General features: G+C 60.5%; 4 protein-coding genes across 9 annotated transcripts in view; 1 reads left to right on the top strand and 3 right to left on the bottom strand.

Annotated features, from left to right (window-relative positions):
- Positions 1 to 294: 294 nt before the first annotated feature.
- RECQL4 (RecQ like helicase 4) lies at positions 295 to 11,117 on the bottom strand. 2 transcript variants are annotated; one of them, XM_069780205.1, is made up of 24 exons: positions 10,898 to 11,117; positions 9,900 to 9,933; positions 9,525 to 9,619; positions 8,748 to 8,891; positions 7,766 to 8,451; positions 7,082 to 7,181; positions 6,301 to 6,430; positions 5,917 to 6,063; positions 5,450 to 5,596; positions 5,270 to 5,362; positions 5,011 to 5,147; positions 4,766 to 4,849; positions 4,368 to 4,556; positions 4,082 to 4,264; positions 3,763 to 3,952; positions 2,790 to 3,067; positions 2,573 to 2,710; positions 2,126 to 2,285; positions 1,904 to 2,033; positions 1,551 to 1,723; positions 1,234 to 1,420; positions 921 to 1,092; positions 669 to 777; positions 295 to 572 (listed from the first exon to the last, which is right to left on the bottom strand). In XM_069780205.1, exons 1-24 carry the CDS (start codon positions 10,979 to 10,981, stop codon positions 451 to 453), a joined length of 3,912 nt encoding a protein of 1,303 aa, XP_069636306.1. In that variant the 5' UTR covers positions 10,982 to 11,117; the 3' UTR covers positions 295 to 450. The 2 variants fall into 2 exon arrangements, with proteins under 2 accessions (XP_069636306.1, XP_069636307.1); XM_069780206.1 differs by having other exon boundaries at positions 5,917 to 6,042.
- Positions 11,118 to 12,085: 968 nt separating this feature from the next.
- Positions 12,086 to 14,639, top strand: LRRC14 (leucine rich repeat containing 14). The gene is made up of 3 exons (XM_069780203.1): positions 12,086 to 12,503; positions 12,810 to 13,445; positions 13,692 to 14,639. Exons 1-3 carry the CDS (start codon positions 12,187 to 12,189, stop codon positions 14,263 to 14,265), a joined length of 1,527 nt encoding a protein of 508 aa, XP_069636304.1. The 5' UTR covers positions 12,086 to 12,186; the 3' UTR covers positions 14,266 to 14,639.
- Positions 14,640 to 14,733: 94 nt separating this feature from the next.
- On the bottom strand, positions 14,734 to 19,335 carry C3H8orf82 (chromosome 3 C8orf82 homolog). Its single transcript, XM_069778638.1, has 4 exons — positions 19,317 to 19,335; positions 17,156 to 17,514; positions 15,849 to 15,897; positions 14,734 to 15,383 (listed from the first exon to the last, which is right to left on the bottom strand). The coding sequence occupies exons 1-4, from the start codon at positions 19,333 to 19,335 to the stop codon at positions 14,911 to 14,913; spliced, it is 900 nt and encodes a 299-aa protein (XP_069634739.1). The 3' UTR covers positions 14,734 to 14,910.
- An 816-nt stretch (positions 19,336 to 20,151) lies between these two features.
- The window catches only part of ARHGAP39 (Rho GTPase activating protein 39), a 150,183-nt gene continuing 146,491 nt past the window's right edge, over positions 20,152 to 23,843 (bottom strand). For all 5 annotated transcript variants that reach the window (XM_069780199.1, XM_069780200.1, XM_069780201.1 and 2 more), the window contains one exon: positions 20,152 to 23,807. In XM_069780199.1, the coding sequence (XP_069636300.1) occupies positions 23,613 to 23,807 (195 nt within the window). In that variant the 3' untranslated portion in view covers positions 20,152 to 23,612. The remainder of the gene's footprint in view (positions 23,808 to 23,843) is intronic.

Raw genomic sequence — 23,843 nt, 5'->3', positions numbered from 1 at the left:
GACTTCCCGAGAGCTGGGGGGGGAGAGAATCCAATTTTGGCTGGAATAGGGGGTAGGGAAGGACGGCACGGTGGGGATGGCCAAGGTGATGGCCCCCCCTTATTGCCACGGCAATGGTCTTCCTACATCACCACGGTGACAACCCTCTGCTGCCGCGGTGACAGACCCCCCCCATCACCGTGGCGATAGTGCATGTACCCCCCGTCCCCCCACCCGCTCTGGGAGTGTCGCCCACAGCCGATTCACCCCCCGGCGCAGGCAGAAAAGCATAGGCAGGAGGCAGGGGGGGTAAAAGGTCGGTGGCCTTTATTAATTCCTTGATAAAAATCCAGATAAAAATCCCTGCGGGCACTGGGAAAGGCTCAGTGCAGGCAGGACAAGCAGCCCCCCCACCCCGGAGGCAGCCCCACTCTCGAGGGCGAGGTGGCTCCGCCATTTTGCCTCCTGCCCTCACCTGCTGGCCAAGATCTCCTCGGTGGCCAGGCGGGCGAGCTGGTGGAAGTCGAAGGTGAGATATTTCCTCCAGAAGCGGCGATCGCGGCCGTAGACCTGGGCAGGGAAACAGGGGCTGCCTGCGGAGAGCGGGCAGAGAAGACCCCGGTTAGGAGGGGATGGGCAGGTGCTGGAGCGAGGTGGAAGAAGCCCGATTTGGCACCTCCTTGTCTTACCGATGCCGTGAAATATCCTGGCGATGGCCCTGCCGGAGAACTTCTCGTCCTGGCGGATGGAGAGGAAACGGCGGATGTCGGCGCGGATCTGGGTCTCCCAGTCCCGCAGCTGTGAAGGAAAGGAGACAGCGGGGGTCACGTCCCTCCTCATCCTCACCCCAAACCTATCCCTGGTCTCGTCTAAACCAGAGCTGCCATGTACCAGAAATACTGGCTGATGGCCCAGCTCCCAATAAAAGTGGATTTGCTCACTTTAGTGTCGCCGAGATCTTCCTCCTCCTCTTCCTCCTCCTCCTCACAGCCACGCTCAGCCTGCTCGGCAGTGGGCTCCTTCTCGAAGTAGTCGCTGAGCAGAGCCTTCAGGCAGGAACTCCTCTCCTCTTCCTCATCCGCAGGGTGAGGACCCCAGGTCTGGAAGGCCACACTGTGCGCCCCAGTGTCAACCTCCTCTCTTCCCAGTACCAAAACTGGCCCCAAACTGGGAAGGACGGGAGGGCAGGCAACCGTGGGGCCGCCGCACGGAGGGCTCTGCGAGGATTGGGTGGTCTTCTCCACCCGCGCTCACCTCTGGAAGGCCTGGAAGCAGGCGTGGAGTTGTCCAAGAGCCATCTTCTCCCTGGCCACCACCCTTCGGTGGAGGAAATCGCAGACAGAGTCCAGCTCCTGGTCGGTGAGGTCGCCGTAGGCACGTAGGTGGAAGGACAGCTCTCCAAACTCCACCATGACCCCGCTCTTCCCCTCACTGCGACCGTCTGAAGGCACCAAGAGCTGGTTGAACTGGTGCCCGCCAAGATCCGGTGCCCACCGAGACCCAGCCAGCTGCTGGCAGCGCAGGAGGGATTTTCCCCCCGCCTCCAATGAGGAATCCGGGGATGCTGGTACCTTGCCGCAGGCGCGGATCCCACTGGAGCTGGCGCAGGGCACGTTTCACCAGCGGTACTTCCCAACCCATGGAGTCGCTCAGCGAGACCACATTGAATTCCAGGGAGCTGGTGTTGCTGTGGTTCCTCCCTGCCAGGCGCTCCCGGGCCAGGAAGACGGCGATGGGGGGAGAACTGAGGGCAGGAGACACCAGAAAACTGCTGGCACCATGGCTTGGAGCCCACTTTTTACCTCCAACGGACCCCAGGGCTGTGGAGCAGCTCCCACCCGGCAGAGACCACTCTGCGGGGGCTCGCCCCTAGCACGGGGAACACTGTGGAGTTGACACCGGTGCTCTGTGGCGCGGCTCTAACCTCCGTGCCACGGTCCGGAGCTGCTGGGGTCCCCCGTAGCACAGGAGCCGGCAGGAGGAGTAGGTGTGAGGCAGCAGCTCCAGCCAGCGCTGCGGGTGCAGCTCCAGGTAACACAGGAGGGTCTCGATGCCTGCGAGAGGAGAGTGGGGAGTTGCGGAGGGATCCCAATCCCCCTTCGGGACCTCTGCGGGCCTCACTTGGGGCCGATTCCCCACCCCTCACCTTCCTCCCGTATGTCCAGGGATTCCACAGTTTGTTGGACGGGGATGGCTCGCTCGTGCTTGTAGCACACCCGCTGCCTGCTCTGCCTCGCCACGCCGCCACTGCCGCTGTCCTCCTCCTCCAAGAGCTCGGCCATTTCAGCATCCTCCACCTCCCCGTCCTGTGAGGGACATGGCGCGCAGCGCGGTGTCAACGGTTAGAGGATGGGCAGGCTCCTGCCTTCTTTTTGGGACATCCTAACTGCTCTCCTGCCCATTCCTGGCCAGATCCTACACCATGGCTCACCTTGCCCCAGCACTGGTGCTCCCCAGGCTTCCCTCAACTGATTTAAGCTCCCTGATGTGACCACCCAACAATTAAAAGTGTTTTCTACCACGTTAGCTCATTACTTAATGAGTTAAAAAGCTGGGAAGGCCACTGGAGTGGGGCCCTCAGCACCTTCCTCACCTTGATGACGTCCTGGTGTTTCTGGTGCAGCTCCAGGCACTTGCAGGGAGTGAAAACCTTCTGCACCATCTTCTTGATGGTGAAAAAATCCACCGTGTCGCCATAAATGTGGCGCCGCAGCTCATGGAGATCCCCACCCTGGGGAAGAGGTGGTAAGCCTTGGGGAAGACCCCCAAAATGGAGGGGAACCCCCCCACACCCCGCTGGCAGGCCCTACCTCCGGCTCCAAGAAGAGATGGCAGTGAGCCGGCTCACTGTCTCGCCCGGCCCGGCCGATCTCCTGCACGTAACTCTCGAAATTTTTGGGCATGTTGTAATGCACGACGCCGCGGACGTCCGATTTATCCAACCCCATGCCAAAAGCCACCGTGGCCACCACCACGCGGAGTTGGCCGCTCATGAAACTCTTCTGGACGCGTCGGCGTTCGGCAGCGGATAGGCCAGCATGGTAAGCGTCCGCGATCCACTTCAGCGGCCGGCGGACGGTCTTCTTTGCTGAAAGAAAGTGGGGAGAGAGGTTTTAATGGTGTTTAATTAGTGATTTCCACCAGCAAAAGCAGAGCAGCTAATTAAATCAGGGATGGAAATGAACAGCAAACCCCGCCTGTGGCAGAAATCAGCCCTGGGGACAGGGTGCCATGGGCAGGAGCAGGGCTGCTGCTCCACAGCAAAGGGGTGCGCGCTCCTCGTTAGCTGCCAGAAGTCGTCAAGCCCCAGCTGGTTTGGAAGTGGGACAGCACGAGCTCGCCCAGGCTTCAGCAAACAACAGCAGAGCTCAGCCACAGATCCACATCGCGGATTTTGAGGGAAAATAGACTCCCAGTCACGGTTACGAGGTTCAGAAAGAAAAAAAAACCCCGGAGAGCCGTACAATGAAGGCTTCCTGTGTACCAAATCCAACGTCGAGCCTTATTAATGACAGCTGATTAGCATCCATCATTATCGGCTGTCGCTAGAAAAATCAAAGCCTGGCTTTAGAGCCTCTGACGCAGGTGAGGGAAGATAAATGCTCTGCTGCTGTCAAGAGCAGCGCTCCGTGGCCGGGTGAAGCCGCCGATGGAGCCAGACTTTGGGCGCCAGAAACCTCGAGCATGGCTCATTTCCTAGGGATTCTCCATTCTAGCGTGGATTCACCAGACAGGATATTTTGGGCTCACGCTTCTTTCGGAGAGCAAGGCCGTGCCGCTTACCCTTCGCTTTTTTCCTTTCGGCAGCATCCTGTTCCGGCTCTTTGGCTCCGGCGGGTTCCTTCAGCAGCGTTCCTTGGAGGCAGGTCCGGATAAGCGCTGCGATGCGAGCTGTCTCCTCCCGCCTTGTGCAGTAGACGATGATGGAGTCCAGGCACCCAAAACGTTCCCCTTGCAGCAGGGCAATGAGGGCCTGCAGGGCAGAGAAAGGGGTGAAGGTCCCCCCAAAAAAGGGCTGGGGACTTTCTCTCCTAGAAGATCCACTCTGGATCCAGCACCACAGCAACAAATCCAATTCCTTTAGATCCATCCTTGTCCCTACCTGATCCCTGTCCCTGTCCATCGAGACAGAGAGGTGCAAGTTCGGGGGCACGGTGGCGGAACGCACGGCTATCCCTTCCTCTGCTGGGATGCCGAGGTGTTGGGCCACGTCCCGTGCTGTGGCCAGGGTGGCGGTTGCTGTCAGGCCCAGGAAGCAACGCACGCCCAGGCGATCTCGGAGAACCTGCCAAGAAGAAGGGAAAAAAAATAAAAAAATGGGAGCCTGACATCCCTCCTGGCCCCGATGGGTTCCCTCTGCCTTGGGGTGGGTTTTCCCTCTCATGCACCTTGCAGAGCTGCAGGTAGCAGGGACGGAAATTGTGGGACCACTCGGAGACGCAGTGAGCTTCGTCGATGCAGGCGAAGGCCACGGCCGGCAGTTGATCGGCAGAGGGCAGGCAGCCGGATCCCGATCCGCTTCCGCCAACCAGGGCCTCAGGGGACAGCAGCAGCACCTGCACCTCGCCCTGCTTCACCTGCACCGGGAGCACCGGATCAGGGAGGAGAGAACCACAAGGGATGCTTTACCTGCTCTCCCAGGGAAACGGCCTGGCTGGGACATGGCATCGCCACTGTCCGGCACTGCCCTCACCGGGATCACGCGACCGCATGGGTACAGCGATGGTGGCGGGGACCTGAGTGTGCACGGTTCTCCCTGGCGAGTTCAGAGCCCCCAGTCCCTCACCTTCTCCATCACTGCTTCCCGTTGGGCTTTGGTCATGTTGGAGTGGATGCAGACGGCCTTCAGGCACGGCGGCAGCCCCGAAACCTGGAAGCAAAGCCCATCACTTGGCCACGCTGGCCTTCGGTAACTTGGGGGGTGAACCCCCTCGGACACCCACCTCCCCTGTTTTGGGTGCACGTGAGCCTTGAACCCAGTGGCATCCTCGCAGGGGTTGGGGTGGGAGAACTGGGATATCCGAGCAGTACCTGGTCATCCATCAGGGACACCAGTGGGGAGATGACCAAGGTGAGGCACTGGGAGCGCTTGTGGTAGAGGTAAGCGGGGAGCTGGTAGCAGAGGGACTTCCCCATCCCCGTCGATAACACCACCAGCGTGGACAGGCCTGGCAGAACGAGGAGTTGGGGACTTCGCTTGAGGGGACAACCCGGCCACCCCGCACGGGAGGGGATCACGGGGAGCCCAAACCCCACGGAGGAAAGGAGGTCGTGGGGAAAATAAACCCACCGGAGAGGATCCTCATGATGGTCACCTCCTGGCCCGGGCGGAAGGAGCTGTAGCCCAGCGCCTTCAGAGCATCAAATACCTCCTCCGGGGTCTCTGCAGGGGGAAGGACACCCAGTCAGGCGGGGATCAGAGGGGCCAAACCCCTCCCGGCCCCGCTCCGAGCGCCACAGGGAGCCGTACCTCGCACCTTTCCCTCTGGCCCCAGGTCATAGAGGGGCTCCATGGGTGCAGGGGGAGCGGGTGGCTCGTATGCCGGCCTCCGTACATCCAGGTAAGTCGTTGCCTCTAAAATCTTCTCGGATCTTTCCTGGTCGCTGGTTCCGTTCTCTGCCAGGGATGAAGGCAGCAATCGGGAACTGCAGGCAGCTCTTCCTACCCTGCCTGGACATCCACTGCCATGCAGGAGCAAGCACGGTGAGCCCGCCTGTATTTTAGGCCGGCGTTCCCGGAGGAGACACATCCCAGCATAAACCCAGGCTGCTGAAGCCACCTTTTGATGCCAGGCAAACCCTCCAAGGAGCGCAAGCAAACTTCCCACAGGGAAAAGGAAACAATTCCACATCTCCTGGAGTTCATCCCGGAGCCAGCCACAGCGTGTCAGCGGAGAGCGAGGAAAGCCGGCAGGCCAGCAAGCCATGGGGCCTCACCGGAGAAGGAGAGCTCTCGGCAGACGGTGTTGGTCCTGTGAGCCACTTCTTCCAGCGTGGGCAGGGGAGCCTCTTCCTCTTCATCCGCGCAGCTGCTCTCCTCCGGCAGCGGGCCGGCAGCTGTCTCTGCAGCTGGGAAATGGGTCCCTTCTCTACTTAAATCCACGGTAGAGAAACCGCCTCATTTTTTCACCCTCTTCCCACAAGTTCTTATCCCTGCAAATCCTTAAGCCAACAGCGGAGAGAAGCTGCAGGGAGGTGGGAAAGCCCGACAGATGCTTCCCATCCTCCAGCCTCCGTTGTGTCTGCTCCGGCACAGCCGGATCCGAACCCGGCCCACAGCTTTGCCAAACAAACCCCATAATCCGGCGTTCAGAGCCTTACCTCGGCCCTGGCACGCTGATGCCCAGTGCCCCGTCCCGCCGCACCTGAAGCAGATGTCCGAGCTTCGGTCGATGGATCCGCTGCCTCCTCCGAACCGCTCTGCTTTCTTCTTCCACTTCTGCTTCCACACCTGCGAAGCAGGACCATCTCCAGTTACTTTTATATTATTATTTTTAATAAAAGTATGTTTTATTATGTTTTACCTTGCCCCAGCGCCAGGCTTCTACCAAAGCGCTGCATAAGCATGCCAAGCTTTAAAAAAATAAAGGCAATTTTCTTCCAGCTGATGCTCACCTCACCCAGAGATGATCCTGAAAGATTTCACATTAATTAAAGGGGAGATATTAAAAAAATCCTAGGACTTTGTGGCAGAGCTGAAGCTGAAAAGGCCGACCGGCTTCTACCCAGCAGGACAAGCCCGCTACAGCGAGGTCTTTCCCCTCCTATGGCGTTTTCAGGGTGAAACTGCTGCTGAAGGCAGGGAAGTCAGGCAGCAGCGGCAGGGGCAGGGAGCTGAGCCGTGCCTCCTGCCTGCGCAGTCACAAAATAAAAAGATAAATTAATTAGCAGGTAAAATGTGGAAATTGAAAGAACGACATGAAGATGAGCGAGAGCGGGAAGAGTTTTAAATTCATCCTGGGCCAGATGAACTTAAATTTGACTGGAAATGGGTTTGGCGGTGAGAGCGGGAGAGCAGCATGGTCCTGTCCGGCAGGAGGCTTTTGGCGATGCCCTGGGACACGCTGGCGGTGCCAAGGCAGCCGCTGAGCGGTGACATTACCTGCTTGCGAAGGCGATTTCCCCGCAGGGCGTATCCTCGGACGTAAGATTTCTTCTTCAGGTTAAGCCTGACGAAGTTGCCACCTCTCTGCGGAGGTGCTCTGTGGGGAGAGAGCTTGGCTAGGAACCCCCCTGCCCACGTGTGGCAGTGGCTCAGGGGGGGCCATCGGGTCCCCATCCTTCCCCCCGCCACCCCTCAGCTCCTGCCTGCACCCAGCGCCCTGCCCACAAAACGTCTTTGAGGGAAATAAACTCAAAATCTTTCATCCCTTAAATGTGACCAAAGGCAATGCAGATGCTCACGGAGAGGCGAAATGTGTGCAGGGCATAATTATGTACAAAAATCAGACTTAAAAAAAACCCAACCACCCCAAACTTATTCCTTCCCCTCTCCAAATCCCTGACTTAACACAAAGGAGGAGGAATTAGGGAAAGAACAGCTCACTATTTATAAAAATTAAGAGGAAAAAGCTCCCTGGGCTCTCTCAGTGTCCTTTTCCAACCACGTTTTGGTGCTTTTGAACACCACAAGGCATTGTCGCAGCCCGTGACCTGAAGGGGTCTGGCAACCCCCCATGGGAGTTTGAAGTGAGCTGTGAGCTATGCCAAGGCAGGCGAACTTGCGGCAGAGTGCCTGGCAGCGCCGCTGGCACACCGGCAGCGCCAGGAAGTCGGCAGGACCTACCTGGCAGCACCAGCTCTGTGGGTGGGTCTGGGCTTCCCCTCCTCCTCCTCCTCCAACTCCCCCAGGATGTTTTCCAAGGGATCCGACACCTTCCCACTTTCCTTTTGGGCTGCCGCACGCTTTTCTTCCTCCTCCTCTTCCTCCTTGCTCTGCTTCAGCCCGCTGGCAGCGCTGAATGTTCCCTTGGCTGAGTCCCGGCGGCACCGCCTGAGCTTTGCGGGAGCCGCCATGCCGTCTCCACCATCTCCGTGTGGCCTTTTCCTCCCGGAATCTTCCACCGATGGCATCCCACCGCCTCCCTCCTGCTCCAGGGGGGCACATCCGATCTCTCCTCGCTCCCTCTCCTGCGTGGCACCCGGGATTGTCCATTCATCCCCCGGTGACCCCTGGCACCTCTGCAGCCAGGCGGGATCCAGCGAGCCCAGTCTCTGTGCCACTGTCTGCTTCAGCTGCTGGAATTTATTTGGCGGCGGTGGCAGGGGGGGCTTCAACCCTGCAGCGAGGACGATGGGGGCCAACCCTGACACCGAGGGAGGAAGGAGGAGATCTCCCGGCTCGCCTCCCTCACTCTGTGAGGCCTCCGCCGGCGCCATGGCTTTGTCACTTGTCCCCAAATTTGTCTGAAGCCCAGGGACAGCCAGGGTTCGCCTGACAGTGGGGGTCCTCCTCGGGGTCAGGGGTGTCTCCTGTGGATGGGGGAGAAGGACAGATGGGGGTCAGATCGTCCTCTGAAACTCCACACCCCATCTCCAAATCAAAGGGGACCTTCGCTGGCATTTGTGGGTGCTCTGCACCCCCACCTCCCACTCTCTGCTAACAGTGGGGGGCTCTGGCAGGAGAGGGCTGTGACTTTGGGGGGCTCTGGCAGGAGGGGGCCGCAATTTCAGAGTGGCCAGAGGGGGGAAAAAAGGTCACAAGCAGCTTCAGTAGAAGCTTCTATCTGCGCTGCAGCGGTCAGCGCCAATTCCCGGCCAGCCCTGACCTTCCCGGCAGCTCCCAGGTTGGATTTCAGCTTCATCCCGTAGTACTGTGCTGAGGCTTTCGGCACAGCGCAGCTGCGGTGGCTCAGCCTGGGGGTTTTCGGCTGTCGGTTCAGGTGTGCACCCCAACAACTGGACTCCGGCACCTGCAATGACACTGCAAACTGTTAAATCCAAACCATTAAATCCCCAAACCTGTTAAACCCAAACCTTTAAATCCAAAAAACTTGAATCCTATCATGAAGACGAGCTCCAATACCTCCGAGAGGAGAAAGGAGCTGGACAACAAGCTCGATATGATCACACCACGGCATCTTTCGGCCGCAGGCAGCACGTCCAGTGCGCTTTGGGGTGAAAAATGCAGTCCTGGGGCATTTATCACCTCACCCTAAGCACAGGGGCTGGCTCGATCGTTGCCTCATTAAGAGGCTGGTTAAAAAGAGCCCACGCTTTCAGCAGCCTGGATGCTGGTGAGCGTAAAGCGTGTGAGGGATCGCAGGCATTCAGTTTCCCACCCCCACGGTGCCCTTATGCTCTCTGTTTGGGGTGTCTTATTCTCCCACAAAGCCAAAAATAGGCATTATATAGTGCCAATTAGACAATTTTCCTTGCTAAGGTCAAATAAACCCCCTTATAAACAGGCAGGATGAACATGGCTTTGTCTGCAGTAAAGGACAAAGCACAAACACCCCAAAGCGCTAGCGTCAAGGGTGAATCTCGGGGGTTCAAGGTTCCCAGAGACAAAACTCAAGGCCAAAGTCAGGGTGGTTCTCTGGTACCTGCTCTGGGGCTGCCGGTTGGCAGGAGGGACTGAGCTGGGAGGGATCCGACTCCTCTCTCTGCTGCTTGAGCATCTTGTACTCCTTGTAGAGCCCTGTGACAGATTGTCAAGACCATTTTTTGGCATATTAGGTACTTACCGGAAAACCCCAGCAGTTCCCACACCAAGAACAATTGATGTGTGTCACCAAAGACCCCCCCCGACATCAAACAAACCCAATGATGAGTGTCCAGCTTGGCGTGAGGGGTCACCCCCACTCACGAAGCACCCACAGCTCCGGCCGAGCGCTCCACCTGCCCGTGGGGGGAGCCCAGCACCACCCAGGACCCTAAAATACCCCCTCAGGGTGGGGGGTGGCAGGGCTGGCACTCACGTCTGGTGTCCTCTGGAGCTGCCTCGATGTCGGCCTGTGAGGCAAACACGTTAAAAGATCATTATTTCAGGCTACGAAGCAAATTGTTGTTACTTTCTGCTGCTGTGGAACGAGAGAGGGCTGGCTTGGGGTTTTTATTTTATTTCTTTTTTAAAAAGAAAACTGTGGTTAGGGCAGCATCACTCTTGTTCCTGACTCTGGGATGTCTGTTCTCCTGTGATTTCTTTAGGTATAAGATGTACCTTATAGAAACGGAGGTGCCCCACTGATGGAGGGCTAGGTTAGGAGGGCTGTGGGTTGCCCTTATGATAGGGGACTGGGTCAGGGGGGCTGTAGGGTGCCCCACTGATGGGGGGTCTGGGTTAGGGGTCCCACCACAGGGTGCCCCACTGATGGGGGGTCTGGGTTAGGGATCCTACCATGGGGTGCCCCATTGATGGAGGGCTGGGTTAGGGGGCTGTGGGGTGCCCCTTCGGTGGGGGGCTGGGTTAGGGGTCTCACCATGGGGTGCCCCACTGATGGAGGGATGGGTTAGGGGGGCTGTGGGGTGCCCCACTGATGGGGGATCTGGGTTAGGGATCCTACCATGGGCTCTCCCTTTGGTGGGTCTGGGTTAGGGGTGCTGTGGGGTGCCCCACTGATGGGGGGCTGAGTTAGGGGTGCTGTGGGGTGCCGTGGGGTGCCCCACTGATGGGGGGCTGAGTTAGGGGTCCCACCACAGGGTGTCCCACTGATGGAGGGATGGGTTAGGGATCCTACCGTGGGCTGTCCCTTTGGTGGGTCTGGGTTAGGGGTGCTGTGGGGTGCCCCTGTGATAGGGGTCTGGGTTAGGGGTGCTGTGGGGTGCCCCACTGATGGGGGGCTGAGTTAGGGCTCCCACCCGGCTATTGCCACAAGCCTTGGCCGGAGCCCACCATCAGCAGCCGGCTGAGGCTGGATGCCGGGGAAAAGCCCCTCTCCCACAGCTCTCGACCCCCCCCTCCACCCCCCTCAGGCACCTGGCTGGGCTTCCTCCGCCGCTCCCGCAGGAAATCCGCCTCCCACCGCTTCAGCAGGGCCTTCACCTCCTGCCGCCGCTCCATGGCGCCCAGAGAGGGGCCGGGTGCCGGGCAGGGATCTCGGGGAAGAGGCTCCGAGGCCTCCTGAGGGACCGGGAGCCGCCCGGGGTTGTGCGTGTGAGGGAACCCGGGGGTCGGCGCCTCAGAGCGGCGGGTAGAGCGAACCTCCCGCTCCCGCCTCGCTTCGACCAATGGGAAGGGGAGGGAGAGGTGACGGACAGCGGCAAAAGCCAGCGGGAGGAGCGAGGGGAGGCGGTGCCGCCGAGGAACCGCCTCCCTTGGTCAGCCTCGCTCTCTGATTGGTGCGTGAGGGGGTGGGGCGAGGGGGTGGGGCGGGGCCGTGCTGGGCGTTCAGTGCGCATGCCCGGAAGTGGAGCGGTTGTGGGGGGTCCGGCGGAGAGTGGGGGGCTGCGGGTGAGTGGGCGGGGCCAGCGGCCGCCGCCATGTTGGGGGGGGGAAGAAGAAGAAGAAGGTGTGAGGTGTCCCTGTCATGGGGGGGGTGAGGGGGGGCTGTGGGGTGTCCTTGTCGTGAGGGGAAGTGGGTTAGGGGTCCCACCGTGGGGTGCCCCTTCGGTGGGGGGTGGGTTGGGGGGGCTGTGGGGTGCCCTTGTCATGGGGGGGGTGGGTTAGGGGGGGCTGTGGGGTGCCCCACTGATGGGGGGGTGGGTTAGGGGGTCTCACCGTGGGGCACCCCGCTGATGGGGGTCTGTTTTAGGGGTGTTGTGGGGTGCCCCTCTGATGGGGTGGGTGGGTTTGGGGTGCCCCTTTGGTGGTGGGGGGGCTCGTTTAGGGGTGTTGTGGGGTGCCCCTGTGATGGGGGGCTGGGTTAGGGGTCCCACCATGGGGTGACCCTTTGGTGGGGGGCTGTTTTAGGGGGGCTGTGGGGTGTCTTTTTGGGGGGGGGGGGCTGGGTTAGGGGTCCCCCCCTGACACAGGGTTCCCTTTGGTGGGGGGCTGGTTTAGGGGGGCTGTGGGGTGCCCCTTTGGTGGAGGGTTTTAACCTCCTGCTGCTTTTTTTTTGGGGGGGGGGAATGTCTAGATTAGGGGGTACCGTGGGGCAAACCCCTCGCTGCCAGACCTATGGGGCCGCATTCTGCCCCTGGCAGTGGGGGGGCCAGCTGGGGGGGGGTCGGGTCCCAGCGCTCCCCCCAACCTCACCTGCTGCCTGTGTGTCGTCCCCCCCCCGCCTCCTTCCCCCACTTCTGCCCACAGCCCCGCTCGCGGGCGCCATGCACTCCCTCGTCTTCCTCTGCGCCCGTCGCTTGGTGAGCTACTGCCCCGGCGCCCGCCGTGCCCTGGACCTCCTCCCCGCCGAACTCTACCCCGTCCTCTTCCAAGCCGCTTTCCTGGACGGGCGGACGCTGGCGCTGCGGGACCTGGTGGGGACGTGGCCCTTCCCCGTCCTCAGTTTCCAGCGGTTGTTGGGTCACCGTGGCCGTCACTCGCTCCTCGAGGAGAAACCCAGCAAATTGTGCATCCAGGCCATCATCCTGGCCGTCGTGGCACATCTCCGCCGGGTGCTGGAGGAGCCCTGTCGCGGCGCGAGGTGGGTACCGGGATGCCAAACTCCGCCGGGATGGGCAGGAGCTGTTTTGCTTCTCCTCGGGGAGACGGAGGTGACGATGCTCGTCCCAGGGCCGTCAGCTCGGGCCGCGGTGGAGGGAGGAAGCCGTGGGTTGGCACCGGGTTTGTTTTGTGCACCAGCAACACAGGAGGAAAGCGGGACCGCGACCCTCACCCTGCCTCGGGGCTGGAGCGAGTTTCCGGATGGCCACGGCTCTCCTGGGAGCCGATTGTTTCAGTTCCCTGATTTCCCTGCTTGTTTATTTACCCGTTTCTTGCCTTCACCCAGCGAGAGACGGTGCCGCCTGCGGGTGCTGGACATGACGGGTCTCCAGGACGATGACGCCGACCGTGGCCCGGAGGGGATGAGCCTGTGGTCTGGCACGGTGGCGTTGGCCAAAGCCTGCATCGAGGTCTCCAAACACCAAAGCGAGTGCCTGAAACGCGGCTCCAAGCGGCGTAAAGGTCCCTCCGGCACCTCGGCGGCCCTGCAACCCGTCGGCGTGGAGGTCCGCGCCGATCTCTTCGTCAACGGCACGTCCTATGGCGTCCTGCGGGACGCCCTGCAGACTGGTGCCGCCAGCCCCCTGCGCCTCAAATGCCGGGATTTCCACGCCGAGGAGCTCTCCGTCGCCGGCACCGTGAGTTTGCTGGAGTCCCTTGAACCCGCCGGCGTGCGGCGGGTGGATCTGCGCTTCAATAACCTGGGGTTGGGCGGTCTCTGCGCGGTTTTGCCGCACCTCGCCAGATTCACCGACCTCCTCAGCCTCAGGCTGCCCTACAGCAACGTCGACGTGCGGCGGCTCACGGCGGGGACGGATGCCGGCCTCCGGTGCCTCGCCACGCAGCTGGGGAGGCTGCCCTGCCTCAAGGAGCTCAACTTGGGTTCTTCCAGGCTTTCAGGGAAACTGAGGCAACTTCTCAGGTAAGTTCCTGGTGGAGCAGGTCTTTTTTCATGCCCCGGGGGGTCACGGGTCCCGGCTCGTGGGTGGGAGGCTTGGGATCCAGGTGGCATTGCCGCCATTCCCTACCGCGATCCCTCCAGGAATACGGGAACCATCCCCACCCCATTGTTCAAAGATTTAAACCCGGCGGCAGCTCCCGCCTGGTTTGCACCCCACGCGGTGACGGCTTCGGGGGGCTCATGGCTCACTCTTCCCCTCCCCGGCAGCGACCTGCAGGCTCCGCTGGAAAGCCTGGAGCTGGCCTTCTGCTACCTCCTTCCCGGCGACCTCGCCTTCCTTTCCCAAAGCCTCCACGCTCCGATGCTGAGGAAGTTGGACCTGAGCGGCCATGATTTCTCCGAGAACCTTCTCCAACCCCTCCGGCATCTCCTGGAGGAGACCTCGGCCTCTCTCCTCCACCTGGACCTCATGGAGTGCCGGCTGACGGACGCTCGGCTGGAGGCTCTGCTCCCGGCGCTCTGCCGTTGCTCCCACCTCCGTTGCCTGGGACTTTTCGGCAACCCCCTCTCCACACCGGGACTCAAAACCTTGTTACGGAAAACCCTGGTTCTCCCGGATTTACGCCTGGTCGTCTACCCGTACCCTGTGGACTGCTACATCTGGGAGCCGCCCCGGCCACCCTCTGCCTCCGACCACTTCTTCGAGGATGTGGTGGATGAGGAACGTTTTGCCGCGGTGAATGCCGAGCTGTGCCGGATGCTGGTGAGCTCCGGCAGAGCCGATGCCGTCTGGACTGCCAGCCTCTGCCGGCACGGTGCCCTCGACTACTTCGCCTTGTAGCTCGGGCGAAGCTCGGAGCCCTCTTCCCGCCCCGCGGTGCTCGGCGAAGCACTGTGGCCTAACTGCCGTCCCCAACCCCTCCTTCCTCCCCAAATTTGGTGTTTCCCCCTTGTCCCGGTGCTTTTCGGGTACCTTCTCCCTTTTCCTGTCACGGTGCCACCAGCATCGGCCCCAGCCACGGGGAACCCGGTGCCACCGATAACTCCCGGCAGCGCCTTGTGTCACCGGGACAGCGTGCCGGCTACGGGCGGATCGGCCTCCAGGCCCTCCTTCGCTGATTAATTAACGCCGGGAGAGCAGTTAATAAATCGCTGCCGTGTCGAGGTTATGGCAAAAACCGTAAGCGCGGCGCTGTTTACAGGCAGACCCTACAATGGCTCCACACTCGTGCCTCGGTTCCCCCAAACCCCCCCACACCCCGAGTCGCAGGGGGGTGCTCGGCGCCTCAGAAACGGCACAGCTCGGCCACGCGGTTTAAGCTCTTTTTTTTGTTTGTTTGGGTTTTTTTTTCCATAGACTAACGGGGTTCCCGGCCGCCGCGGTGGCACCCATCCTGCCGCAGTGAGCCGGTGCTCACCCGTTTTCCCATTGGCGTGGGGGTGATGGGGAGGGTTGGGGGGGGACGGGACTGGGGGGTTCCCCGGCTCAGCCCTGACACGAGGATTCCCCGGCCGAGCTCGCTCCGCCGGCGCGGAGCAACGGCAGCAATTCCTCGGTGAGCTGGTAGCGCCGGCCTTCCCAGACAAAATGAGTGGGGGCTTGCGCCGGCCCCCGCCCGTACTCGAAGCAGGGACTCCACTCGAAAGCCAGCGCCGAGCGTACCAAACCCACGCCGCCCGCCTTCGCCGGCGCCGGGTGATAGAGCCGCCCGTTTTCCGGCAACATCACCAAACTCTCCGGTTGGAATGGCACGGCCAGGCGCTCGCCGCCGCCGCAGTAGGAGAGGAGCCGGCTCTCGCCGGAACCCGGCAGGAGTTGGGTGAAGACGACGGGACGATCGTCGCAACGGAGGAAATTCCGCTCCCTGCCGCAGAGCGAGAGGAAAGGGAATTCGGCCTCGTAACGCCCGCTCCGGTTTGGCTCCAGCCGCTTGAAGAAGAAGGTGAGGAACCCTACGTCTGCCAGGACAGACGGATGGACGTTGGCTCGCTGCTCCCCGGTAATTAACCCCCCCCCCAGGGTTAATTAGCCGTGGGGTAGGGGGTTGTTCGGTAATGAGACCCCGTTTTGGAGAGCTGGCAAAGGGAGGAGCAGTTGGCTTGGGAGCTATTAATAGCAGGAGCTGCTTAATTAGTAAGGTAATTAATATGCAAATAGCACTCAGTGGCCACTTTGCCACCCATAAAAGTGCCAGAGTGGGGGGTGTCCCCCCTCCCTGACCCCACTGCCGAGGGCTCAGCCCCCCCCCCCCATTAAGGATGCAATGCCAATTAAGGATCGGATCCTGATGAAGGATGAGGCTCCGATTAAGGAGGAGATCCTAATTAAGGATTGGATCCCAATTAAGGATGAGGGGGAGAGCCGTGCTGGCCAGGTGATGGGGTTTGGGGGGGTTTTGGGGGGCTTGGGGGGGGTCCCGGTACCTTTGAAGCAGGTGATGAAGTTCTTGACTTTGGTGTCATCCAGGAAAAGCTGTGGAAAAGCAGGAAAAAGCCTCAAAACCCCGAAGCCCCTGGCAAGTTCAGCATCTGTCCGGGATCCTTTTGGGATCCATCCTGGGATCTGTCTGGGGTCTGTCCTGAGTCCTTTTTGGGGATTTGTCTGGGGTCCGTCTGGGATCCACCCAGGGTCTGTCTGGGGTCTCCCTGGGATCTGTCCAGGATTTGTCTGGGATCTGCCGTGGGTCCGTGTGGGCCCTATTTGGGATCCGTCTGGGGTCCATCTGGGATCCATCCTGAGCCCATCTAGTGTTTTTTTTTTAACCTATCTGGGTCCTGTCCAGCATCTGCCCACAGGGTCTGTTTGGGATCCACCCGGGATCTGCCCTGAGCCCACCCAGGGTTTTTTTTGGGGGGGGGGGGGAATCTATCTGCAGGATCTACCTCAGGTTTGTTTGGGATCTGTCTGGGGTCTGTCCAGGTTCTGTCTGGGATCTGTCTTGGTTCTGTTTGGGATCTGTCTGGGGTCTGTCCAGGATCTGTCTGCGATCTGTCTTGGCTCCATGTGGGTTCTGTTTGGGATCTGTCTGGGATCTGTCTTGGTTCTGTTTGGGATCTGTCTGGGGTCTGTCCAGGATCTGCCTGGGATCTGTCTTGGCTCCATGTGGGTTCTGTCTGGGATCTGTCCGGGATCTGTCTTGGTTCTGTTTGGGATCTGTCTGGGCTCCATGTGGGTTCTGCCTGGGATCTGTCCGGGATCTGTCTGGGCTCCATGTGGGTTCTGCCTGGGATCTGTCCGGGATCTGTCTTGGCTCCATGTGGGTTCTGCCTGGGATCTGTCCGGGATCTGTCTTGGTTCTGTTTGGGATCTGTCTGGGGTCTGTCCAGGATCTGCCTGGGATCTGTCTTGGCTCCATGTGGGTTCTGCCTGGGATCTGTCCGGGATCTGTCTTGGTTCTGTTTGGGATCTGTCTGGGGTCTGTCCAGGATCTGCCTGGGATCTGTCTTGGCTCCATGTGGGTTCTGTCTGGGATCTGTCTTGGTTCTGTTTGGGATCTGTCTGGGCTCCATGTGGGTTCTGCCTGGGATCTGTCCGGGATCTGTCTTGGTTCTGCCTGGGATCTGCCCGGGATCCACCCGGTCTCTCCCTGGGCTCCATCCCGAATCCACCTGGGATCTCTTCGGGCTCCTCCTGGGACCCCCCCCCCCGCCCCCCGTCCCGATCCCACTCCGGCTCTATTATTTTTGCGGGGGGGAACCCGCTCCCCCCAAGGACCCCCCGCCCCCCGTACCTGTCCCTGGTGGTCGATGTAGTAGAAGTACTCGCGGGTGCGGGGGGTCGGGCTCTGCCCCTGCCGGTACCCGGCCCCCCCCGCCGCCCCCCTCCTCCCGGCCCCCGACCCCGCCGCCGGCCGCAGCCGCAGCCGCAGCCCCAGCCGCATCCCCGGCACCGACCCCCCGGACGAGCCCCGGTCCCGCTCCCGTCCCGGATCGGTCCGGCCGTGACACCGCTCCGGGCGGAACCGTCTTCCCGGTGCCCGGGGGGTCCGGGGGGGGACGCGGACGCGGAAGCGGAAGCGGACACGGACACGGACGCGGACACGGACACGGACACGGACGCGGACGCGGACACGGACACACTCCAGAGACCCTGCGGACCCCCCAGCCCCGGGGCAACCCCTGTGGGACCCCTGCGCGCACACCCCCCCCCCCCCCCCCCAGGGACTTATGGCCCCCAGAGGCACCCGACCCCCCCCGGGGACACACCCGGCGCTGGACGTGCCCGTGCACCCCTATATAGGCGACCGTGCACCCCTGTATATACACCTCTGCACCCCTGTATATACACCCGTGCACCCCTATATATACACCTCTGCACCCCTATAGGCACCCGTGCACCCCTATAGGCACCCGTGCACCCCTATATATATACACCCCTGCACCCCTATATAGGCACCCTGCACCCCTATAGGCACCCGTGCACCCCTATATATACACCCCTGCACCCCTATATATACACCTCTGCACCCCTATAGGCACCCGTGCACCCCTATATATACACCCCTGCACCCCTATAGGCACCCGTGCACCCCTATAGGCGCCCTTGCACCCCTATATATACAACCGTGCACCCCTGTAGGCACCCGTACACCCCTATATATATACACCTCTGCACCCCTATATATACACCCTGCACCCCTATAGGCAATCGTGCACCCCTATAGGCGCCCGTGTACCCCTGTAGGCACCTCTGCACCCCTATAGGCACCCGTGCACCCCTATATATACACCTCTGCACCCCTATAGGCAATCGTGCACCCCTATAGGCGCCCATGTACCCCTGTAGGCACCTCTGCACCCCTATAGGCACCCGTGCACCCCTATATATACACCTCTGCACCCCTATATATGACACCCGATCGTACACCCCTATATATATACCCGTGCACCCCTGTAGGCACCTCTGCACCCCTATAGGCACTCGTACACCCCCATATATACACCCGTGCACCCCTGTAGGCACCTCTGCACCCCTATAGGCACCCGTACACCCCTATATATACACCCGTGCACCCCTGTAGGCACCTGTGCACCCCTATAGGCACCCGTACACTCCTATATATACACCTGTGCACCCCTATAGGCACCCGTGCACCCCTATATATACACCTCTGCACCCCTATATATACACCCCTGCACCCCTATAGGCAATCGTGCACCCCTATAGGCACCCGTACACCCCTATATATACACCCGTGCACCCCTGTAGGCACCTGTGCACCCCTATAGGCACCCGTACACTCCTATATATACACCTGTGCACCCCTATAGGCACCCGTGCACCCCTATATATACACCTCTGCACCCCTATATATACACCCCTGCACCCCTATAGGCAATCGTGCACCCCTATAGGCGCCCGTGTACCCCTATATATACACCCGTGCACCCCTGTAGGCACCTCTGCACCCCTATAGGCACCCGTACACCCCTATATATACACCCCTGCACCCCTATAGGTGCCTGTGCACCCCTATAGGCACCCGTGCACCCCTACATATACACCTCTGCACCCCTATAGACACCCGTGCACCCCTATAGGCAATCGTGCACCCCTATAGACGCCCGTGTACCCCTATATATACACCCGTGCACCCCTATAGGCACCCGTGTGCTCCTATAGGCTCCCATGCACCCCTATATATACACCCGTGCACCCCTGTAGGCACCAGTGCACCCCTATACATGTCCATGCACCCCTGTAGCCACCTGTATACCCCTATAGACACCCACACACCCCTATAGACACCCAGGCATCCCTATAAACACCCACTTGCCCTTATAGCTACCCACACCCCTATAGATACACCCACCTGGCCATATAGACACTCATCTACCCCTACAGACAGTCGTGTACCCCTATAGACACCCATGCCATCTATACACACCCACCTGCCCTATAGATGCCCATACTCCCTATAGACACCCGCCTCCTGGCCCTATAGACCCCCCCCCCCAGGCACCCACCCACCCCTATACACACCCATACCCCCTACAGACACCCACCCGCCTCTATAGACACCCATACCCCCTGTGTCCCCCTATACACACCCCTATATACACCCACCCACCCCTACAGGCACCCATGCACCCCCTGTGTGCCCCTATACACCCCCCGTTCATCCTATACACCCCTATAGACACCCACACCCTCCCTGTACACACTCATACCCTCCCCTGCCCCATGCTCCCCTATAGAAACCCCCTACACCCTCCCCTCGACACACCCTGGGCACCTTTATGTACCCCTATATACATCCCTGTGCCGCTTTATGTACCCCGGGGGTGTTTATAGGCCCCTATATACATCCTACCCGCAGCCTATGCAGCTTTACGTACCCCTATATACTACTTTGCCCCCCCCATCTCTTCCTATACACCCTGCCTGCTTCCCTACACCCCCCTGGGCGGTATGTATACACCCCCAGGGGAGGGGGGTATATATACTGTCCCATGCACCCTATAGTGCCTGGTATACCCTATACTGCTTGCGGGAGAGCCCTATACACACTCTATACTGCCTGCATGGTGGGGGGGTGGGGCATGACCATATACACCCCTATAGAGGACATATGGCATGGGTGGGGCTTCTATAGGACCCTATACAGCTTATGTGGGACCCTATATGCCCCTGCACACCCCATAGGGCCTCTGTGCCCCATCTCCCCCCTCCAACCAGCCTCCCAGCCCTTGATCCGCTCCAGAGTGAATGAGCAGCACCGAAGAGCACTGTCCATACGTAGCTTTATTCACACAACGGGGCGGCGCCTCTATACGTCCACGCGCCCCAATTACAGAGTTCGGCAGCCCAGGGGGGACCCCCAACCCCCCCCACCCCCCCCGGGGGGGGGGACAGGGGGATCCTGCTCCCCCCAGCCCCCAGCGCTCAGGGGAGGGTCTCGCAGCAGCCGGGGTGGGTTTGTCCCTTTATTTTTTATTTTTTTTTTTTAATAATTTTCTTATTTTTAATAATAAATAAAACCTTGAGTCTAAAAAAAAAAAAGGGGGGGGAAGAGAAAAAAAAAAAAGAAAAAAAATTAATATATAAAACCTGGAGAAAAAAAAATAATTAAATGGAAATTGAGGAAGCGGGGACCCCCCACCCCGCTGCCACCCCCCGGTGTGTGTGTCCCCCCCTCTTGTCCCCCCCCCGCCGGCGCCTGGCAGTGAGCAGAGCTGGGAGGTAGCGCTGGGTCCCCCCCCACCCCAGGGACTCCCCCCCTCCGGGACCCCCCCTCGAGAAAATAGCATCTGGTTTGAAAATTAGGGGGGTTGTGTCTAATTAATAACTCTCTTTATAGCTCTATATACTCTGGTGGGTGCCCCTCGGGTGCCCCCCGTGGTCCCGCTTCGTCCCGGGTGGAGCCGAAGGCACTTGGGGGGCGGCGGGGGTGGGGGGGGGGGAAGGGGGGGTCGGGGGGACCCTTCGGCTCCAGGATGGGGGAGATGGGGGTGCGGCGGGGATGAGGGTGCTGAGGTGGGTCCAGGAGGAGATGATGGGTGTCAACGTGGGTCCAGGAGGAGCAGGAGATGATCGATGGGTGCCAAGATGGGTTGGGCAGGACCTGGAGGAGATGATGGGTGCTAAGATGGGTCCAGGAGGATCAGGAGATGATGGGTGCCAAGATGGGTCCAGGAGGAGCAGGAGATGATGGGTGCCAAGATGGTCCAGGAGGAGCAGGAGATGATGGGTGCCAAGATGGGTCCAGGAGGATCAGGAGATGATGGGTGCCAAGATGGGTCCAGGAGGAGCAGGAGATGATGGGTGCCAAGATGGGTCCAGGAGGAGCAGGAGATGATGGGTGCCAAGGTGGGTCCAGGAGGAGCAGGAGATGATGGGTGCCAAGGTGGGCCCAGGAGGAGCAGGAGATGATTGATGGGTGCCAAGATGGGTCCAGGAGGAGCAGGAGGAGATAACGGGCACCAAGATGGGTCCAGGAGGAGCAGGAGATGATGGGTGCCAAGATGGGTTGGGCAGAACCTGGAGGAGATGATGGGTGCCAAGGTGGGTCCAGGAGGATCAGGAAATGATGGGTGCCAAGATGGGTCCAGGAGGAGCAGGAAATGATTGATGGGTGCCAAGATGAGTTGGGGAGGACCAGGAGGAGCCGACAGGCACCAAGATGGGTGGAGAAGCAGGAGGAGATGACAGGTGCCAAGATGTGTCCAGCCAGCCCAAGCAGAGATGACAGGCACCAAGATTGTTTGGGCAGGACCAGGAGGAGGTGATGGGCACCAAGATGGGTTGGGCAGGAGCAGAAGGACATGATGGGTGCCAAGGTGGATCGGACAGGACCAGGAGAAGATAATGGAGTCCAAGATGGGTTGGGCAGGACTGGGAGGAGATAACAAGTGCCAAAATGTGTCCAGCCAGGCCAAGCAGAGATGATGGGCACCAGGATCAGCTGGGCAGGACCAGGAGATGATGGGTGCCAAGATGAGTTGGCAGAATGAGGAGAAGATGATGGGTGCCAAGATGAGTTTGGCAGGACCAGGAGGGTATTAATTACAGGCACCAAGATGGGTCCAGAGAACCAGGAGGAGATGACGGGTGCCAAGATGGTTTGTGCAGGATGAGGAGGAGATGATGGGCTCCAAGGTGGACCCGGGAGGACAAGTAGGACATGACAGATGCCAAGATGTATCCAGCAGGGTAAAGCAGAGATGATGGGCACCGAGATAGGTCCAGCAGGAGCAGAAGGAGATGATGGATGCCAAGATGGGTGCAGGAGAACCAGGAGAAGATGACGGGCACCGAGATGGGTCCAGCATGAGCAGGAGGAGACGATGGGTACTAAGATGTTTTGGGCAGGACCAAGCAGAGATGACGGGCATCAAGATGGTTCAAGGAGGACATGATGAGTGCCAAGATGGTTCCAGCAAGACCAAAAGGACATGACAGATGCCAAGATGTGTCCAGCAGGGCCAAGTAGAGATGACAGGATGCCAAGATGTGTTGGGCAGGACCAGGAGGTGATGACGGGCACCAAAACAGGTCCAGGAGAAGCAGGGGGAGATAATGAGTGCCAAGCTGGGTCCAGCAGGAGCAGGAGGACATGACAGGTGCCAAGATGAGTTGGGCAGGACCAGGAGGTGATGACGAGCACCAAGATGGGTCCAGCAGGACCAGGAGGAGATGACGGACACCAAGATGGGTCCAGGAGGACCAAGCAGAGATTACAGGTGCCAAGACGGGTTGGGCAGGACCAGAAACAGCAGATGGGTGCCCAGATGATTCCAGCAGAGCCAAGCAGAGATGTTTAGTGTCAGGATGGGTCTTTCAAGGCCAGGAGCAGATGATGGGTCCTGTGATGGCTCCAGCAGGGCCAAGCAGACGTGGTGGGTGCTGAGACAGGTCCTTTGGGACCCGGCGGTGCCAACGTGCGGTGAGATGGGTCCGGCGCGCTCCAGGGATGGGCACTGTGATGGGTGCGGGCAGCGACCTGCCTGCCCAGCTCCTCCGGCACCCCAGGATGGGCAACGGGCCACAGTGAGCCACCCAAAGGGACACCCCCCCAGCACCCACCCAGCTCTGCCGCGAGATGCGCCCCCGGTTGTCCTCGTCAGCTCCTTCCCTGCCAGCTGGGACTTTTCCAGGCACTGGGACAATTGTCACTCTGGTCCCGACGTGCCACGTTCTCCGGCTGCTCGACGCCTGCTCAGCACCGTTGGCTTCTCCCGGCCCTGGAGGTGCCCCCTGCCCCACGGCTCTGCTCTCAGCCAGAGACCCAACCCCAACGGTGATGTGGGGGGACCCGTTTGGTTCCCCCCCCCCCCCGCCCACCTTCCCCCATCCCCTACGCTGTCACCTTGCTCCCTAGGTCCCCTCTGCCACCCACGGCCACACAGGACACCCGGGCTGGAAATCCCACCCGTCCCCGGGGAGCCGGGATGCTCCTCGCCTGCTCTGTGGGTGCTGCCGTCCCCGGGGACCCCCAAAGCGGCCGATCCCTCCGGCTGGCAAAGAGGTGGGCAGTGAGATGGCCGGAGGGTCGGGATGGGGCATGGGGAACGGTCCTGTGTCCCGTCGTAGGACGGGCAGGGGTGGACGGAGATGGGCAGGGTGGTGGGGGGACACACGACGAGCCACCCAGCACCCTCCTGCTGCAGGGGTCCGGCTTGTGCTCCTCGGCCGAGCGGGGTTGGAGGAGAGGGGGCTCGTGGCGGGGAGGGACTCGGTGGCGGCTGCTATAGGACGCCCTCCATGAAGCTGGTGTCGAGGTGCTGGATGAGCACCCGGATGAAGGACATCTCCTTGCGGGTGTTCTCGAAGATGATCCGCGGGTCGTCCGACTGGCAGCGCAGGCAGTTGGGGGCCATCACCATGGCCAGGTTATTGACGTCCATCTTGGTGACGGCCACGTTGGCTGGCTGCACGAACACCTGGGGCGGGAGGAAGGGAAGGCGGCGTTGATGGGA

Source organism: Haliaeetus albicilla, chromosome 3 (genome assembly GCF_947461875.1).
Source record: "Haliaeetus albicilla chromosome 3, bHalAlb1.1, whole genome shotgun sequence".
Taxonomy (NCBI): Eukaryota; Metazoa; Chordata; class Aves; order Accipitriformes; family Accipitridae; genus Haliaeetus; species Haliaeetus albicilla.
The sequence above is the reverse complement of the archived record's forward strand: the minus strand, read 5'-3'. Positions and strand labels throughout refer to the sequence as shown.